Raw genomic sequence first — 17,562 nt, forward strand, 5'->3', positions numbered from 1 at the left:
TCTCCAAAAAAGAAATATTATTAATATTCACTACTTGAGGGTTTGCCCTGGTAAATCCTATGAGAATTTAAAATTTTAGACGATTTTTTAATTACCAAATTTAAAATTTTAGATGTAATAATGACAAACAAAATTTAAAAAATTTCACCAATAAACCTTTAGAAAAATACATATAGCAAGCACTAAACTACACTTGGGCCAAAGCATGTGGCTTAGCCCACTAAACTTGGGCCCAAATATGGCTTTCAGCTTGCCATCTTCATTCTCAGCTCTTCTCCAACCTCCTCCTCCTCCTCCTCCTCCTCTCTCTCTCTCTCTCTGCGTTGCAGGTGCAAAGCTTTCAAATACAGAGTTTGAAGGTACGATTCGCTTATCTCCTCTGTCTGCTTGTTCTTGTCTCTATATATGGATATATGTGTTTGTGTTTGTGTGTATTTTGTGTTGTTTATTAGAGCTTAACCCTAATTTAGAGGGGAGCATAGCTATTAGCTAACATTTCTTCGTGTGTTAGAATAGAATTATAGCTTCGACGTGTTTGGTGAATTTTTTGAACTATTATTAGTATTAACCATCAGCATAACCCTTTGAAGTACTGTTATCCTGACTGATAATTTACTTTCTGGAACTCCAGTAAATGGCATTGCAGATAGGGTTTTTTTACACATCTTACCTTCCTTGTACCAAATGTTCTAACCAATTTCTATTAGATTTTTTTAATTTTTTTTTTATAGTAATAGTAATTTGGGAATAAAGGGATATTGATATCCCAGCTTAACCAGCTAAAACTAAAAATTTTGAATATTTTGTTTTTAGTAGTGTTAGTACTCTTCATGAAATTTTCATAATTTTTATGGCATAATTTACTTAATGAGTTAATATCCATCTATAGTATGATATCAATCAGTTGAGCCAATCACTGCTGTCCAATTGGCAATTTATGCATTTTTTCATTCATGTGGAATTCGTATAGATCATTTGTGAACTTTCTTGAGAATTTGATCCAAGGATTTGAGTTGCTCTCTCTCCCCCTTCCAATCAGGAGCTGTAAGCATAATTTTACTGCAAGAGCTAAAGTACTACATTGCAGCAGTGGTCTTATCATGTCAGGTGGACCGGGGCTTGAATCTCTTGTTGATCGTATGTATCATCCTATGCTCAAAAAAAGTTTTCTATGATAATTATGCTATTTGGTTCGATTAAATATTGATTTTCTACTTCTCTGTGGTCCAGAAACTATATCAGTAATTACCAATGATGGACGAAATATAGTGGTGAGTTTCATGAACTTTGACAACATAGGGACGGAATATTATGCTATTTGGTTCGATTAGATGTGTGTTCTTTCTTCTTTTTTACATTTCTATTTATTAGTTCACAGATATTCTCACTGGCTAGAATGCTTCTTTTTTCAGGGAATTTTGAAAGGATTTGACCAGGCCACAAACTTAATTCTTGATGAATCTCATGAAAGGGTGTATTCAACCAAGGTTTGGCCTAATCTCTCTTATGTACATCAACAAAGTGCATTTTGATGGGTATCTTCTGTTATTGTGCAATTTAAATTTCTTTTGGGCATAATTAATCTATACTAGGGAGTGGGGACTTCTGTTTTGATTTTGTTAATTGTCTATTGCATTCTCCTCCTCCATGCTCATATTTATAATGAAACCTTCTAGTCTTTTGTCAGAATTTGCTAAATTGTAACTCTGTACTTGCCATCACATTTTTGTTGGGATGAATTCTAGTAACTCCCATGATGGACATATGGTTAATGAACGTCTTTTTTTTTTCTTTTTTTTTCTTTTCCCTAAATTAGATTGATTTGTTGAAAATGCTCGGAAGAATCTATTAAATACTGGGAACTTTAAGAAGCATACCACCATGAAGTTCGAGACTTTTTGGGATACCAGCAATTTCAATATTCTACTAAAGCGTTGAAAATAGCTTTAAAAAAATTCGTTGCCATCCTAAAACCATGGTACAGGAATAATGGAGCAAATACAAACACTCGAGGGAATGATGGATCTTTAACTTAGTCATGAGTGGATGATAGTACCCAAAATTTTGTCCATATACTGGTAATTTGGCATATCAATAGATTATAATCTAATTGGTAATTATGGAGTATAATTTTTTTATGGTGTTCTCTATATAAATTTTTTGGATGATGAGGAAAATCCGTAGCTACTACCTGATGGTGTGCATTGGGTAAACCTTGTTCTTGTGGACTAGCCTGTGCGACGCGCTTGGCCTAGAGGGTGTTCTCTTTTTAAATTTTAATTTATTTTATTCCTTGCTTGATTGTATTAACCAAACCCTTGGTTTTGAATTTTGATATGCAGGAAGGTGTACAACAACTTGTCTTAGGCCTTTACATCATAAGAGGGGACAATATGTATGTCAATCAATTGCTCTCTCAATTGCATTTACTCATCCCACACATGAAAACCAAACCACCATCCCACCTTTAGCATTTGACAAATAATATCTCAATTTTCTAATATTGTGCTTTTTTTTTAAAAAAAAAAAATAAAAAATTCTGCAGTAGCGTTGTCGGGGAATTAGATGAAGAGCTGGATGCAAACTTGGATTTGTCAAAACTGAGAGCTCATCCTTTAAAACCAGTTGTCCACTGATGTTCTACAGCACGCATGAGCATGGCAACGGAACATTTCGGAGCTTGGGATCAAAACTTGAGTTGCAATAGAAATGAGTTGGATATCAATGTAGTATGGTCTAAATTCACTTGAATGTTGTGCTACTGAAATACTATTGTAAACTAAACTCCCTTAGCCACTTTGGGATGCTGAATCTTGCTTTTGATGGTCTATAAAATCTTCTCTTTTTTTCTCTCTTATTTCTTTTCAGATTCAGAAATTGATCTTAATCTTTTATAGACCAGATATTTTTTGGGTAATACAGTTCAGGACTCAACCTTTCCTTGAGGGCATAATCACAGATGCTGAAAGCAGTTTTTTTTGTCAGGACATGCTGAGCAGGCCCTAATTATACGAGGCACTTTTAAGCCCGTACCATGCTCACTTAGAAAGCAAATATTCTTCTGAAGTGATGAAAATATGCTTTCAACATAGGGACATCATTCAATTGCATAAACCCATGAAAGCACAGAGACTCCATTATCTTTTCTTCTTGCATTGACTAGTGGAATAGCTTATATTTGATGACAGCAGTGTTATGAAATTGAAACAAAGAACCCCAGATTCATATGACAAACATTTAAAGAATTCAATCTCATCTGTTAGATAAATCACTACCTAATTATTTTGTCTCTTCCAATTCAGACTCTTACCCTTTGGTATTTGGTAAGCCTCTAAGAAAAAAAAAATATGCCTCTAAGAAAAAAAAAATATGCCTCTAAGAAGCTTCCTCCTCCCACGATGTCCCATAGCACAGGGTTTGGTTCGATTAGACGATTAGGCTACCCTTCTCATAAGCCTCTCTAAGAAAAACAGTATGCCTATACCCTTTAGTGGATAAGTAGAACATCCCAGGATGATCCAAAAACAAGCCCCTTATATTCAGATCAATCCCAAAATACTTCCTAAACTGGCTAATCTTTTCAACCTCCACTATCTTCTCCTACAGTCAAATTCGAGAACTCATGAATTATCCAAAATTGCCCTCTTCTCCTTTGCCATTGTTTGCCTCTTAGTCATCTTCAATCTCATGTGTTGTTAGACAAGTCACTCCCTAATTATTTTCTACCTCTTCCAATTCAGACTCTTCTTCACCATGGCTGACTCGTTTTGCTCCAGAAACACCTCCAGACATCCCACGATGTCCCATAGCAACAAGATGAAGAAGCTTCCTCCTAGCGTCGTACACAGGGTTTGGTTCGATTAGGCAACCCCGTTCGTAAGCCTCTCTAAGAAAAACAGTATGCCTATACCCTTTCGTGGATAAGTAGAACATCCCAGGATGATCCAAAAACAAGTCCCTAATATTCAGATCAATCCCAAACCACTTCCTAAAATGGCTAATCTTTTCAACCTCCACCATCTTCTCCACTGTCAAACTCAAGAACTCATGAACTATCCCTACTGCCCTCTTCTCCTTCGCCATCGTTTGCCTCTTAGTCATCTTCTTCTTCACACAGGTCACGAATCCCTCGTATGGCCCAATGTATGGTATCCCTTGCCATTCTTTAACTTTAGCCTTAAAATCCCTCTTCAACCTCATTCCAGGAGGATAAGCATGCTTAAAACTATAGAGAATTTCAGTCCTATCAACACTGCAATCCTCTCCACAACACTCCTTGATCCTCCAATTTTCAACAGCAGCAACAAGGCTATCCTTTGGCACTTCAGTTACAAGTTTCAATACATGAGTGTTAGGTTCATTTCCATCATCAAGTGCAAAAAGATGAGAATTCTCTGCGATTACAGAGCTCTCGAAATCATCCGGTAACCCTAGCTCTTTCCAGAGCTTGAAAATAGCTCGGAGCGGCACCGTTTTAGTGAGCGACATTGATAAAACCCTGACCAATCGCTCCACCGCAAGGGGAATTGAGGAATCGATGGCTTGTGCCTCTAATCGGGCGATTTCCAGTGCGGTTTCAGTGAGCGCACAGTACGGCTGAGACTTGGCGGTGTGGTAGAAGATGCGGAAGATGTGAGGATACCTGCGGAGGAAGGCGGTGGCGCCGCGGTTGAGGTGGAGCCTCTGAGAGAGGCGGTTGAGGAAATCCACGGAGACGGATCGCGGATTGGATCGGCTAGCAAGGATTAGGTCTTGGATTGCGATGACTCTGAAGAGGTTTTTGTACTTTTCCATGAGCTTCTCGAAGGTTATGTCTCTGGCTCTCGATGCTACATACTCGGCTGAGGTGGTTTTGCAGCGGAGATGGACAGTTGCGGCGGCGGCGGAGGAGCAGGAGGTAGGAGGTTTAGAGCTTAGTTTCCTCAGGATGCGAATTGCCATCGTCTAAGTCGCCTCTCCGCCGCTGCGTTCCGGCGGTTCTGGTGGTGGAAAGTCGGCGGTGGATCGGACGGGAGCCCAATGAACTGAAATTGGAACCGGCAAAAAACCCAAAATCACATATTTTTATCTAAACTTTTAAATATTACAAATTTTACCAAAATTTTGAAATTAGGCCCTATTACAAGTTTTGGCCCATATATCAAGAATGGTAGAGCCGATGGATGTTGGCGGGGAAATTAAAAAAGCCCGCCAAAATACGGGCCTAAGGAGGGTTAGCTCGCACCGCACATCATCATCTCCACAATGATCATGCACTTTTAAGTAGATTGATCGATCACTTTACATATCAATTATTTACCTTTGACCGATAGGTCAATCGCCTTACATACTGATTGATAACCTTTATATATGTGTGTATATATATATACACACACACACACACTCTTCTCACTTGCTCATCTTTTATTTTTGATTTATAGAAAAACATGTAATTGCTATACGAAAGTGTGTATGGAATGCAGCCCGCCTAGTGACTTAAGTCGGCAAAAGATCACAAAAAGATTAATCAATTTAAGTTGTCCATAATTAATCGACTTAAACTAAAAATTTCAATAAATAACTTTCACAAAAATTCATACATAAATTTTTTTTTTATTATTAAACTAACTAGACCAAGTGACCAATTTACCTTGGTTGCTCTAAGCTCAACCTTTACCCTTTCTACACAACTCTAGATTTGTTACTTAGCTAAGATCTTATCAAGGTATGCAAGATGTTAGGAAGCAAGATGACTTGAAGTCATCTTAGGTGTACTAGGAACACAGTTCCGGTTATTGAAGTCATGTCTTTATCATCTAATCCCTAAACTAGAGACCAAAATTTTCCCAAGTGTATGGCTTACCCAAAAGAGCTATACTATTACTCTGTCAACATCCAACTAGACACTTCTTGATTCCAACACTAAAATGAAAGCCAAAACTGTCACCACAACCTCAAACCTACCAGAAACATCCCACCATATTTAAACACCCTTTCCCTCCCAATTCTCCAACCAAACATTAACTCCCCCAAAAAACAACCATATATACATCTGCAGGTTCCTAGGATCAAGAATCTGTTACTGTTTTTCTGTTTCCACACCACATGAAAATGTCATCAGCAGCCCTATCTCTATCTGTTTCCCACCCCCCAATCTGCAAATCCCATCATGACTCTCATCCCAAACTCCCCAACAAGGAAAACCCCTGCCCGAGAACACCATTAGAAGCAAAACTGAACAGAAGAAAGCTGTTGCAGAACACTGGGCTGAGCCTGCTATTATCTGCAAGAAGAGCAAATGCAGAAACTGAAGCCCCATCAGATGCAAGCTCGAGTCGAATGTCGTATTCGAGATTCTTGGAGTATTTGGATCAGGGTGCTGTGAAGAAGGTGGATTTGTTTCAGAATAGTAATGGGAGTTTTGCAGTGGTGGAGATACAGAACCCCAATTTGAATAAGATCCAGAGAGTGAAGGTTCAGTTGCCTGGGCTGCCAAAAGAGCTGCTCAGGAAACTGAAGGAGAAAGAAGTAGACTTTGGTGCTTATCCTATGGAGATAAATGTCATAGCTTCTCTCCTTGATCTGCTTGGGAATTTAGCATTCCCTTTGCTTTTGATTGCCAGCAGCTTACTGTTAAGAAGCTCCTCTTCCAATGGCCCTGGTGGCCCAAATTTGCCTTTTGGACTAGGAAGGTATGTTACATATGGATGCCCATCTTAGCCCGAAATCGAAATTGATCAATACGATAAAAGAACTTAAGATGACCATGACCAAAAAAATCAATTAGCCCGCCAGCTAGATAAGATTATGTCGAAACTGAACTGGTCCGATTGACATTTTTAGTATGAGCGACATTTCTTTGTGACACTGTCTAGATAGTTCACTAGATTGAGTCTTTTGAACATTAAAAACTGGTTGAAATATTTACCATGCAGGAGCAAAGCAAAGTTCCAGATGGAGCCGAATACAGGGATAACATTCGATGATGTAGCAGGAGTTGATGAGGCGAAGCGAGACTTTCAAGAAATCGTGGAGTTCTTAAAGACTCCCGAGAAATTCACAGCAGTTGGGGCAAAGATCCCAAAGGGTGTGCTCCTAGTTGGGCCACCTGGCACAGGAAAGACATTGCTTGCAAAAGCCATTGCAGGTAGGAATGCCAATCAGTCTAGTCCGTTCAATTCCAGACTAGTTTTATCGAGCTGCTGAGCTTACATATAAATTTCTTATATATATTTTATTCCACATCACTTGTAAAATAAATAATAGCCTTAAGTGACTTGAATTATCGGGTTAATTAGGCCACTAATTTCTAGACTGGTCCGTTCAGCTATCAAACTTATCTGAGTTAAATTTTTTTAGTCTTAACCCTTCAATTTTTCGAGTTTATGAGTTCAACTCATCGATTTCAGACTAAGATTGACATCTCTAATTGCAGGAGAGGCTGGGGTTCCGTTCTTCTCGCTCTCAGGTTCGGAGTTCATTGAGATGTTTGTAGGGGTGGGGGCTTCAAGAGTGAGGGACTTGTTCAACAAGGCAAAGCAGAACTCACCTTGCCTAGTCTTCATTGATGAAATAGACGCGGTTGGGCGGCAGAGAGGCACTGGCATTGGTGGAGGGAATGATGAGAGAGAGCAAACTCTTAACCAGTTGCTCACAGAAATGGATGGGTTTACAGGCAACACGGGGGTCATTGTTATTGCTGCTACAAACAGACCTGATGTTCTTGATCAAGCTTTGCTTAGACCAGGAAGATTTGATAGACAGGTTAGCCATAAATATAATGTCCTCTCCTCACATTGGTATGCTAATTTTACAATGAATGAGCATATGATCATAGGCATGGCAATCAATAGTTATATTATGGACTTGGGTCCACCTTGCATGGTGGATCTATGTTCATTTACTTACTGAAATTGTGAACATTCAGTATATAAGTTGTGAGGTGGATCCGAGTTCACAAAATCATTTGTTGATGTCAAGCAGGCCAACTAGTTTGATTTCAGGCTAATCTTATTCAATTGTAGGGTTTATTGATTTTCTTTTCTAATTAGTCTTAACCTAATATCTTGAGTTATCTAATTTATCAGGTAGATTAACTAAAGTTTTTAACATTTTCAAATTAATATTTTAGACTTTCAATTGTAATAAACTTGCTCATTTTCACTTATAAATTTATACAACATTCAATTTAGTTAATATATTTACACTATAATATAATAATTATAATAATTTTTTTATTTTCATAAAAAATTATTTTGTAATAAATTTATTAATATATTTATTAAAATTTAATAAAAAACATTAAAGATGAACTTACATATAAACTCATTCTATATTTTGTTTCACATGACCAAAAAAGTGACTCGAGTTATCAGCTAGCCCAACATATTTAATTTCAATAGTGTTATACCATGCACTTAGGTTCACCTTGCAAGGTTGACCCGTGTCCATTTACATACTGAATGTTCACAATTTGAATTGTGAATTATTCAGCATGTAAATTGTGAACATTCAGTATATAAATTGTGAATTTTGGATCCGGTCCATCAAATAATTTGCCATTTAATTTCGAGCTAGCCCTGTAAGGATATTGAGTTTATCAAACTAATTTGTTATAGGTTACAATTTTTCAACCCCAACTCTAAAATATATGTGTCATTATTAACGGTCAGTTTTAGACTAAAATTGGCATCCCTATTTAATCAATCATGTATCCACTCAATTTAATTTTATTTACTTCTAGGTTACTGTTGGATTACCAGATATAAGAGGCAGGGAAGAAATCCTAAAGGTGCACAGCAGCAACAAGAAGCTAGGCAAAGATGTATCTCTGAGTGTGATAGCCATGAGAACCCCTGGGTTCAGTGGAGCTGATCTTGCCAATCTCATGAACGAGGCTGCCATTCTTGCTGGCAGAAGAGGAAAAGACAAGATTACTTCCACAGAAATTGATGATTCAATCGACAGAATCGTAGCAGGAATGGAGGGAACAAAAATGACAGATGGAAAGAGCAAGATTTTAGTTGCATACCATGAAATTGGACATGCCATCTGCGCGTAAGTTTTAATTGAGTGCGTCTGATAAGCTCGACAATCCGAGATTTTAGGATTAAGGTCAATAATTTTGAACCCAATCAAAAAATTGAGTAGCCCGAGCAAATATGAGCACAAAACTGAGCAGATTGGTCCGATTGACATTCGTAATTTAAATGTGTGGTTTGTTGTATACAGGAGTTTGACACCAGGTCATGATGCAGTGCAGAAAGTGTCGCTGATCCCTCGAGGCCAAGCCCGGGGCCTAACATGGTTCCTCCCCGGAGAAGATCCAACTTTAGTTTCGAAGCAGCAGCTCTTCGCCAGAATCGTGGGCGGGCTAGGCGGCCGAGCAGCAGAGGAAATCATTTTTGGTGAACCAGAAATCACTACTGGTGCAGCAGGGGACCTGCAACAAGTCACTCAAATAGCAAGACAGGTAATCTTAACACACAATATATATGCTATAAACGAATAGACAGGTCGTCTGAATTGAAGCATGTGTTCCATCTCAACTAAAAGTCTAAGCTGATAGTCTAAGCTGATAGTTAGATTGCTGTTGTTTGGCTGAACAGATGGTGACAATGTTTGGGATGTCTGAGATTGGGCCATGGGCATTGCTGGATCCATCAGCACAAAGTGGAGATTTGGTGCTGAGAATGCTAGCAAGAAACCAAATGTCAGAGAAACTAGCAGAAGATATTGATGCATCAGTGAGGCAAATAATAGAAAAAGCATATGAGATAGCAAAGAATCACATCAAGAACAACAGGGAGGCCATTGACAAGCTAGTGGAGGTCCTCCTGGAGAAGGAGACTCTCACTGGGGATGAGTTCAGAGCAATTCTCTCTGAATTCACCCAAATCCCTTCAATCAATATGGTAAACAACAAACCGGTTCGCGAACTAATCGAAGCCTAAACAGAATTGAAAGAGATGATGAACACCAAGAACTAGTTGTCACATAGTCTTGCATAATTTCATGTATTGTGTATAGTAATGCAGATCATGATCCTTGAGTATCCTTAGCTATGTAGTCGTTAGATCACTTCTTATCTGTAAAAATGTAGCCCACTCTTTATGAACATAGAAATTGAAGAATGTTCTTGATCTCCTTAGATTAAAGGGTATAATTAATTGATAATATTAATTAATTATATAAAAGTTTTTAATAAATTAGCTATCAGATAATTGTTTAGTATAATTTCTTTTCTAAAAAAAATTAAAAAAGATGACTTTTTAAATTTTAGCATTTTGAAATTACAAAAAGCTGATACTTATATTGATCTTTTAACGAGTAATAGTGATCAAATAAGTCAAAATTGACTCATAAGCTACTATTTTAACAAGTAGGGTCATAGTAAACTGCTAATGGAAGATGAAGAGAAGCTTCAAAATATGAACAAGAATTGTTCAAAAAAACAAAACTTTGGTTAAAACACTTCCATTCATGGCTTCTACATGTTTACTATCTATATGTATATACACTGTCACTCATGGATGTTCAAGAACAACCCAAACCAAAAACCTAACGAAGGAAAAGGCGCAGGCTTTTATTGGATGACCAAACGTCGAGCACATAGAGTGCAGTAATATCTGCGTTTGTTCTTGAAATAGATGGGGAGAAAGCAGAAGCTCCACTGGCTCTCCACATCCATGGCTTGAACCACTCCGCCGCAGTAAGGACACGCGCCCGGCGCCACCTGCTTGCCCACCACCCTCTCATCTTCATCGCACACAAACACCAAACACATCTTCTTCTTCTTCTTCTTCAAATATCCTCTCTGATCTTCTTCTTAGCTCACTCTTCTGGGATGTATGTTCTGATCAATAAAACTTAGAGATCTGGAGAAGGAAAGTTGGGATTTTGATCCTTGATTTCTGTACATGAAGGGGGTGGAGAGAGATCTGTGACTGTGTGTATATATAGACGGGGAGTGTTTTGGAATCTAGAGAAAACTGGTATTATCTAGAAGGAATATTATTTATGGAGATAAAAGATAACATCAGCATAATGGAATTTTCCACTTGGATTTTCCGTCGGCCTTGCCGCGTACGTGGACGTATCATATTTCCGACAGCTTCTTGATTAAGGTACTATGATAGAAGATTAAAGATTTTTTATGAGTACTATTATTGACTTTGTTTTTTTTTTTCATTAAGACAAGTCACTTCATGTCACTAGATCACAAATGTCATTGTTAAGATTGCTTAGGTTTTATTTGAAATTAGAGTTATTAAGTTGCTTTAATCCAAATGGGTGGTTCAAGTAACAAATGAATTTCTTTATGGGGGCAATTTTTTAGATAACTCGAACTCAACTCCTATAAGTAACAATTCCCCTTAGACTAACTCTTGTGCCTCTCAGAACTAACGGGGATTAGTTGAGTGAATCAGAATCACCTCGTTTTAATCATAGTTCATCTAACACCCTTTTGAAACGTAATTCTAACAGAGATTAGTCGGTAGACGCGGACCACCTCGTTTCAATTACAGTTCATCTAAACACCTTTATGAAAGGTAATCAACTTTTATCGCTCTCTTGAACACACTCTTAGCTTAATATTCGTAAGAACCAAATGTATAGTAAATCTATAACACTATAAGGTAAAGAAGCAAGAATATAAGCAAAAAAAGTGACAAAACACAGCATACTAGGAGCATCAAAGACTGGACATTTTACCATTGCAAACACAGTGAATATTACATTCAATTCTTACTATTTGGACTGCAGAATCCATCACTATATGCACTGTAACAATTTCAAACCAACATTTTACTACTTACTGCTACTGCTTTTGAGTTTAACAGTGAGATATGAATCAAATGATTCAAGAACCCAAGAATGCATCAACCCTAGTATTGTCTTTCCTTGACAAAAACTTCATGCAAATTGGTGGATTCACCCCAGCCAAAGCCAGAATTGATTGAGGTAAAGTCCAAATTCCATCCCCACAGATTAGCCCAGAAGCCACAGCAGGTGCAAAAGCATCAGCCTTTCTCTTGTTCATCTTTCTCCACACAAACAGAATCAGACTCCCTAAGCACATATCGATGGCGAAGTAGCTGCCGAGATAGAATGGAATCGCCATTGCCATCGGGATGGGGATGAAGCGGGCCCGCTTCTTCCCCGCAGCGTCCCTGATGGCGTTGACAACGATGGCGCCAGCGAAGAAGATGTAGCAAAGAGTGAGGCAGTTCTTTGGCAGGGCGGAGAAGCCATCGACCCCGAGGATGGACATGTTGCGGTAGACGAGAGCGTAGGGGGCGGGGTACTCTGAGCCGGGCTGGCCTAAGTCGTGGAAGGCCTTGTAGAAGAGCCAAAACACGCAAGGGGAGATCACGCACCCCATTGCGGTTCCAATGATCTGGCTAACGAACATGGACCGAGGGGATGCCAGGGTCATGTAGCCCGTCTTGAAGTCCTGCGAGAGGTCTGAGGCAGTGGAAACAATGTTCATCATGACACCACAAGCTGCTAGCCCCGCTAGAACGCCTCCGTGTGAAGCCCCCGCCCATGCCCCGATTGTGAAGATTGCGAGCTTTCCATAAGTAGATGCCAGGGACCAGTCAGTTAGGCCCGCGCCATAAGCATTGCAGAAGGCTAGTACTGGTGCAACCACGTAGATCGCCACGATGTGGTACCACTTCAGCTGGTGGAAGATGTGTGGGAGCGAAATCGTGGAGATTATGGCAATCACTACATAGCCAGCAACTGCAAACCACGTCGGGATTTGGTCCTTGAGGAAAAGCTCGGTTCTTCGCTTGTCATCAATCGACAACGAAGGCTCATTTGGCGATCGTCCAGCAACCGGGAGGACCGATTTGTTCTTGAATTGGTGATACAATCCATATAGTGTGTGCCCAAAGACTTTGCAGAAGTTGTAGAGACCATCACCAAGAATCATGGCAATTGCTATGAAAACCTGCAGTTAATGAGACCAAAGATGTTAATGATCTTATATTGAAAACCAGTGTCTGGTGTCCACAAGAGCGTGAAATTCCCACGCTGTGACTGTCAGGACTCGACCCTGCATCCTTGCCCACAATCTATGAGAACCAGTGTTTGGTGCCCACAAGAGGGTGAAATTCCCACATTGTAACTGTCAAGACTCGACCTAGCGTCCTTGCCCTCAATCTGTGAGAACTAGTGTCTGGTGCCCACAAGAGGGTGAAACTCTCACACTATGACTGTCAGGACTCTGACCCTGCATCCTTGCCCACAATCTGTGAGAACCAGGTGCCCACAAGAGGGTGAAACTCCCACACTGTGACTGTCAGGACTCGACCCTGCATCCTTGCCCACAATCTGTCACTCAAGAACCAGAGAGAAGAGAAAGAATATTACCCGGTAACCTTGCAAGCCATGAAGGCTGCTTTCACTGAGATCTGCAGGATACCAGTGACCCTTCCTGTCCTTTATAAGAGGCCACATTATCCCCCACGAAAGGATTGCTCCAAGTAACACAGATACGTTGATCAGATATGGGCAAATCATCCCAACACCCACATAAGTTGCCGAGAAATCAAAGTAAAACCTGTGTTGCATAATTAGCCAATGGAATACATTTAATGAACTTGAATCTTGGACCCTCGGTTTTGTTGCAATTGTAGAAGGGATTGAAAAACAGACCTGTTTTCATAAGCTTTGAGCCCAAATGTGGGGAAATTTACAAATCCACAGGAATCCCCAGCAGTAAAAAACCACTGGAAGAAACCCCAGAGGAAACTAAAGCTGAAAAATTTCCCGAGAGCCCTAACTTGTTTCCTGCAGAAATGAATAGAACGAAACAGTTAAAAGTCAAATAACAAAAATTGCAGCAGCACCAAGAAGTCATAATTCAAAAACTCGGTATACTTTGCCAGCTTAGCTCCCTTTGGGGTATGAAAACTGTTGATTAAGTGAGCAGTAGCCGTGCCACTTGGATAAATGAGTTTGAAGTCTATGATCATTATCTGAAACACGATAAGTCGATAACCAATCAGCACCAGAACTCCAAGAACACATCTTAATCACTTCGATAATTTAATATGAGTTTATGACATATGCTGAATTGGTAAGTACCTTCCTAAGGGGAACCACTGAAAAAAGCCCGAGAAAGCTGACAACAAAGAGGAACCCAATCATCCATGCCAGACTCGGTTCTTTAATATTCTGAGCATTGTTCGCTTCTGTTGATTGCTTAGCGACAACACTGCTCATGCCAAACAGGTAGCTTCCAAAACCTCCTGCTCATCCAAATTCAACACGAAGTATATAACAATGTTGAATTTACTCTATAATAATTTTCCGTATTACTTAAAAAACGCCCAACATTTAATGAATTCTCTTCTAAGGACGCTTAGAGAAGGGCATTTGCTAGCAGGTTTATTAACAATAACTCATCAGATCAGCTCCCATGTCAAAATTTCTCAGTTACTTTGCAATGGATTCGACAAAGTCTCAAACAACTAAATGTCAACTAATAAGTCAAGAAATCTGTCTGCAAAAGATTAAATGAATTCTGAAAAAAATTGAGACAAAAGCATGACAATCTTGCAAGTTGCAAGACAAAATGTATAGAACACTTGAATGTGTTAAAGAATTGTTCCTTATTTTAAACAATAAATTAATAGTGTGAAGATTCTCATCACCATGATTGGTGGGAATTGGGGCCCAAAAGATATTATATTTAAGTATGTGTTCCTTGTCAATCCTTGTCATGTTCCTATTATAAACTTAGGACCTTTTGTCCTTTTCAATGTCCTATCAAAGTATGTGTCCTACCATAACAAAAAATTTAATTTGCCCTTGGGTGCAATTAGGCAAAAATCTCCAGTGTCGGGTGCTCACAAGGAGTCACCCCCACAAGAGGCTGAAATTCTCATACTGCAACTGTCAAAACTCGATCGATCCTGTGTCGTTGAATGTGTTCTTACACCTGGGAACAAACTAAACTACCCGTGATGGCAATTTAAATTTACCCTCTACACCTAAAGTAAAAGATTGTCGTGAGGCAAAAGAAAATGATCTTTTCCTTGTGATAGAAATGAACTACATCAACAAGTCAAGTGAACATCACTCTAATCCTGCATGTGTCATGGATTTATCATATAACCATTGACCAAACTCATAGATCAGTTTACTTTTAATTGGGGGAATCCTGTATGTATTAGATAAATACTAGTTATGCATGTGGTCCATAGAAAACACAGCTCAGCCACTGTACTGAAAGCAAGCATACACACTCACATCACATATTCGCATGTAGCAGTCAACAAGATCCAATATGAAATGGCAAGGAATGATCAAAGTCAACATCTTCGCTTCACTTACAACCAATCAGCTAAAAACTCAAATCCGCCAGTCAACCATGCATACAACAGGTAAATCCTCCCTTTTTTTGGGCGGCAAGGTAAACTAGTCTGTGCACTGGGTAAACCCTGCCTTGTGATTCTAGTCGACAAATGACCATGTAAATCAGTATAGGTTACCCATATCGGCTCAAACTAAAAAGTCAATAGGCAGCTCTTGTTGTTATTGTAATATATGTATGCCACCTAAATTAAAAATATAAACTTTTTCTACACAAAAGATTCTTCATTTGGAATTAACATTACCCATAATCAAAACATTTAATATGTTAACCCATTAAGAAAAATCCTACCCACTTTCAAACCCATAAGAAATATCCATTGGATGTTTAAAATTAAAAAAAAAAAAAAAAGGAAATATCCATTGGAAATGGATGGCCTACAAGTGACAGGTAACAATAAAATACTACTCTTAATGGAAAAAGTTAACCTTGAAAACAATAAAGATGTGCATGAGATTTCTATAGCAATTCTAGAAATTTACAGAAATTCTTGCCTACCTAGGAGGGACCACATACTATACCTCTCCCATGCTAAATTCATAAGTAACCCAGCTCAAAATATTCTTGATAATTTTAAATTACAAGTTCGACTCTCAAAATAGTTTGTTGATCTTCTTAATTTGAGCATAATTTATCTTTTTATAATTCTTTTACGGTTATAGTCATCAGTCGGGTAAAAATTCACGACACACCCCAAGTAATAATTGTGGGTTTTCATCACTAAAAAGATGCTTTCTCGTGATTTGAATTAATGGAGTTTGCTGCTTTTACTCTCTTCGGGATATGCACCGCTAAGCTGCAGCCTTGCGGAATACATATGTCAAGAGGCTAGTGCTATTCTATCAAATCCTTTACTATAATAGAATTAACTAATTCATGGTTGGTCAATGCAAAATGCTAAAAGGTAAAAAAAAATAACGGTCTGGGTTAACCATCTAATTAGTTGATAACATTAATTAATCTTAAAAAAACATTTAATAGAAAGGTGCTCGGTAATTAGCTTTTAACTTAGATGTGCGGCATAATTTATTTTCTTAAAAAGTTAAATTAAAAAATTATTTTGATTAGTTTTTTGAATTTTAACATTTGAACTTTTAAAAAATTGATTAACTTTTTTTAACCCGTCAAACAACAGTGTCAAATAAATTAAAACTAACTGATAAACTAATTATTTTACCAAACAATTAATAATCAAAGTTTTGGCATTTGTGTGAGAAATGGGTAGGAAGATTTACCGCTAAATGCTATCCCGGAAGACGCAACAACACAGGTCTGAATCACAGTGTTTTCTTGCCTAGTAAACGGCTGTTTGAGAAGCCCAGATTTCTCGAGCAATTTGGTCCAAGTCTTGAGAAAGAAGAAACCCAAGAGCCCGGCGGAGACATTGAGGGAAGGTATAATCCCAGTGGTGAGATTAAGCTTCATGACAATGAAAGTGAAGAGAATGCTGAGGACAAAGCTAACAATGAAGGCCCTAAAAGTCAGCTGGCTCTGCCACGAAGGCACCGCTTCAGACTCGAACATCTTCTCCACGGACATAATATCCTCTCCTTCACTCCTCTTGGCGCCATTGTCGCCCATTGCTGCGCCATTTTGGAGCTCGGAGGTGGCGTAGGGGTCCCTTCTTGAAACGCTGGTGGAGCGATCCATGGGGATGGGGAGTTCTTGAAACGGAGGGCGAGGGGGATTTTCTTGGGAGAAGAGGTGCGTTTTAATGGGAGTTGGGGAGTTTATTTATTGGAGTTGGTGGCTAGTGGGAGTAGTGGCAATGCAAGATGACTGCAAGGAAAATTTGTCGTTACTATCTAAAAATGTATAATAATGGATAATAGTATTGTTATTTTAGTTGTGGAAAAATTATAATGAAATGCTCTATTTATTCTATTTTGTCTTATTTATTGTTAAATTAATTTTTTATATTATTTATTTTCTATAAGGCTTTCATCAATAATTGGGATTTTAGAGAAGTTTTTGTAAGCGCGATTAGAAAAGAGAAAATAGGAGTGAATGGAAAAAAAATAACACAAAATTAAAAACAGAAATATATATATATAAGAGTATTTACGTGCCCAGTTGGCCTGTCCGGACGCGAATATGCGAGCAGTTGTTCTGCCATCCGGTGGGCCCCACATTGACGGACAAAATTCCTTCCCTTGCAGGAGAAAAAATTAGCAAAATTTCATCCCCACATTTGT

General features: G+C 38.7%; 4 protein-coding genes across 5 annotated transcripts; 2 read left to right on the forward strand and 2 right to left on the reverse strand.

The window, feature by feature from the left end:
• The first annotated feature begins 269 nt into the window (after positions 1-269).
• LOC115999807 (sm-like protein LSM8) lies at positions 270-2,857 on the forward strand. 2 transcript variants are annotated; one of them, XM_031239724.1, is made up of 6 exons: positions 270-359; positions 1,040-1,137; positions 1,231-1,271; positions 1,413-1,487; positions 2,343-2,395; positions 2,546-2,857. In XM_031239724.1, exons 2-6 carry the CDS (start codon positions 1,101-1,103, stop codon positions 2,634-2,636), a joined length of 297 nt encoding a protein of 98 aa, XP_031095584.1. In that variant the 5' UTR covers positions 270-359; positions 1,040-1,100; the 3' UTR covers positions 2,637-2,857. The 2 variants fall into 2 exon arrangements, with proteins under 2 accessions (XP_031095584.1, XP_031095585.1); XM_031239725.1 differs by having other exon boundaries at positions 279-359; positions 971-1,137.
• Positions 2,858-3,155: 298 nt separating this feature from the next.
• Positions 3,156-5,081, reverse strand: LOC115998548 (protein ROOT PRIMORDIUM DEFECTIVE 1). Its single transcript, XM_031238141.1, has one exon. The coding sequence runs from the start codon at positions 4,939-4,941 to the stop codon at positions 3,712-3,714; it is 1,230 nt and encodes a 409-aa protein (XP_031094001.1). The 5' UTR covers positions 4,942-5,081; the 3' UTR covers positions 3,156-3,711.
• A 902-nt stretch (positions 5,082-5,983) lies between these two features.
• Positions 5,984-10,129, forward strand: LOC115998128 (ATP-dependent zinc metalloprotease FTSH 6, chloroplastic-like). Its single transcript, XM_031237610.1, has 6 exons — positions 5,984-6,671; positions 6,915-7,126; positions 7,415-7,743; positions 8,723-9,036; positions 9,211-9,451; positions 9,588-10,129. Exons 1-6 carry the CDS (start codon positions 6,085-6,087, stop codon positions 9,930-9,932), a joined length of 2,028 nt encoding a protein of 675 aa, XP_031093470.1. The 5' UTR covers positions 5,984-6,084; the 3' UTR covers positions 9,933-10,129.
• A 1,536-nt stretch (positions 10,130-11,665) lies between these two features.
• Positions 11,666-17,080, reverse strand: LOC116000126 (probable metal-nicotianamine transporter YSL7). Its single transcript, XM_031240158.1, has 6 exons — positions 16,603-17,080; positions 14,077-14,240; positions 13,870-13,967; positions 13,645-13,779; positions 13,360-13,549; positions 11,666-12,937 (listed from the first exon to the last, which is right to left on the reverse strand). The coding sequence occupies exons 1-6, from the start codon at positions 17,015-17,017 to the stop codon at positions 11,843-11,845; spliced, it is 2,097 nt and encodes a 698-aa protein (XP_031096018.1). The 5' UTR covers positions 17,018-17,080; the 3' UTR covers positions 11,666-11,842.
• Between the last annotated feature and the right edge of the window lie 482 nt (positions 17,081-17,562).

Source organism: Ipomoea triloba, chromosome 12 (genome assembly GCF_003576645.1).
Source record: "Ipomoea triloba cultivar NCNSP0323 chromosome 12, ASM357664v1".
NCBI lineage: Eukaryota > Viridiplantae > Streptophyta > Magnoliopsida > Solanales > Convolvulaceae > Ipomoea > Ipomoea triloba.

Excerpts from the sequence above, each read along its gene's own strand:
- LOC116000126 (XM_031240158.1), bottom strand. The coding sequence starts at position 17,017 with ATGGATCGCTCCACCAGCGTTTCAAGAAGGGACCCCTACGCCACCTCC. Across the intron at positions 13,780-13,869 it reads AAGGGAGCTAAGCTGGCAAA|GAAACAAGTTAGGGCTCTCG; the intron begins GTATACCGAGTT and ends TCATTTCTGCAG. Across the intron at positions 12,938-13,359 it reads ATGGCTTGCAAGGTTACCGG|GTTTTCATAGCAATTGCCAT; the intron begins GTAATATTCTTT and ends CATTAACTGCAG.
- LOC115998128 (XM_031237610.1), top strand. The coding sequence starts at position 6,085 with ATGAAAATGTCATCAGCAGCCCTATCTCTATCTGTTTCCCACCCCCCA. Across the intron at positions 7,744-8,722 it reads CAGGAAGATTTGATAGACAG|GTTACTGTTGGATTACCAGA; the intron begins GTTAGCCATAAA and ends ATTTACTTCTAG. Across the intron at positions 9,452-9,587 it reads TCACTCAAATAGCAAGACAG|ATGGTGACAATGTTTGGGAT; the intron begins GTAATCTTAACA and ends TTGGCTGAACAG.
- LOC115998548 (XM_031238141.1), bottom strand. The coding sequence starts at position 4,941 with ATGGCAATTCGCATCCTGAGGAAACTAAGCTCTAAACCTCCTACCTCC.
- LOC115999807 (XM_031239724.1), top strand. The coding sequence starts at position 1,101 with ATGTCAGGTGGACCGGGGCTTGAATCTCTTGTTGATC. Across the intron at positions 1,488-2,342 it reads AAAGGGTGTATTCAACCAAG|GAAGGTGTACAACAACTTGT; the intron begins GTTTGGCCTAAT and ends TTTGATATGCAG. Across the intron at positions 2,396-2,545 it reads ATCATAAGAGGGGACAATAT|TAGCGTTGTCGGGGAATTAG; the intron begins GTATGTCAATCA and ends AAAATTCTGCAG.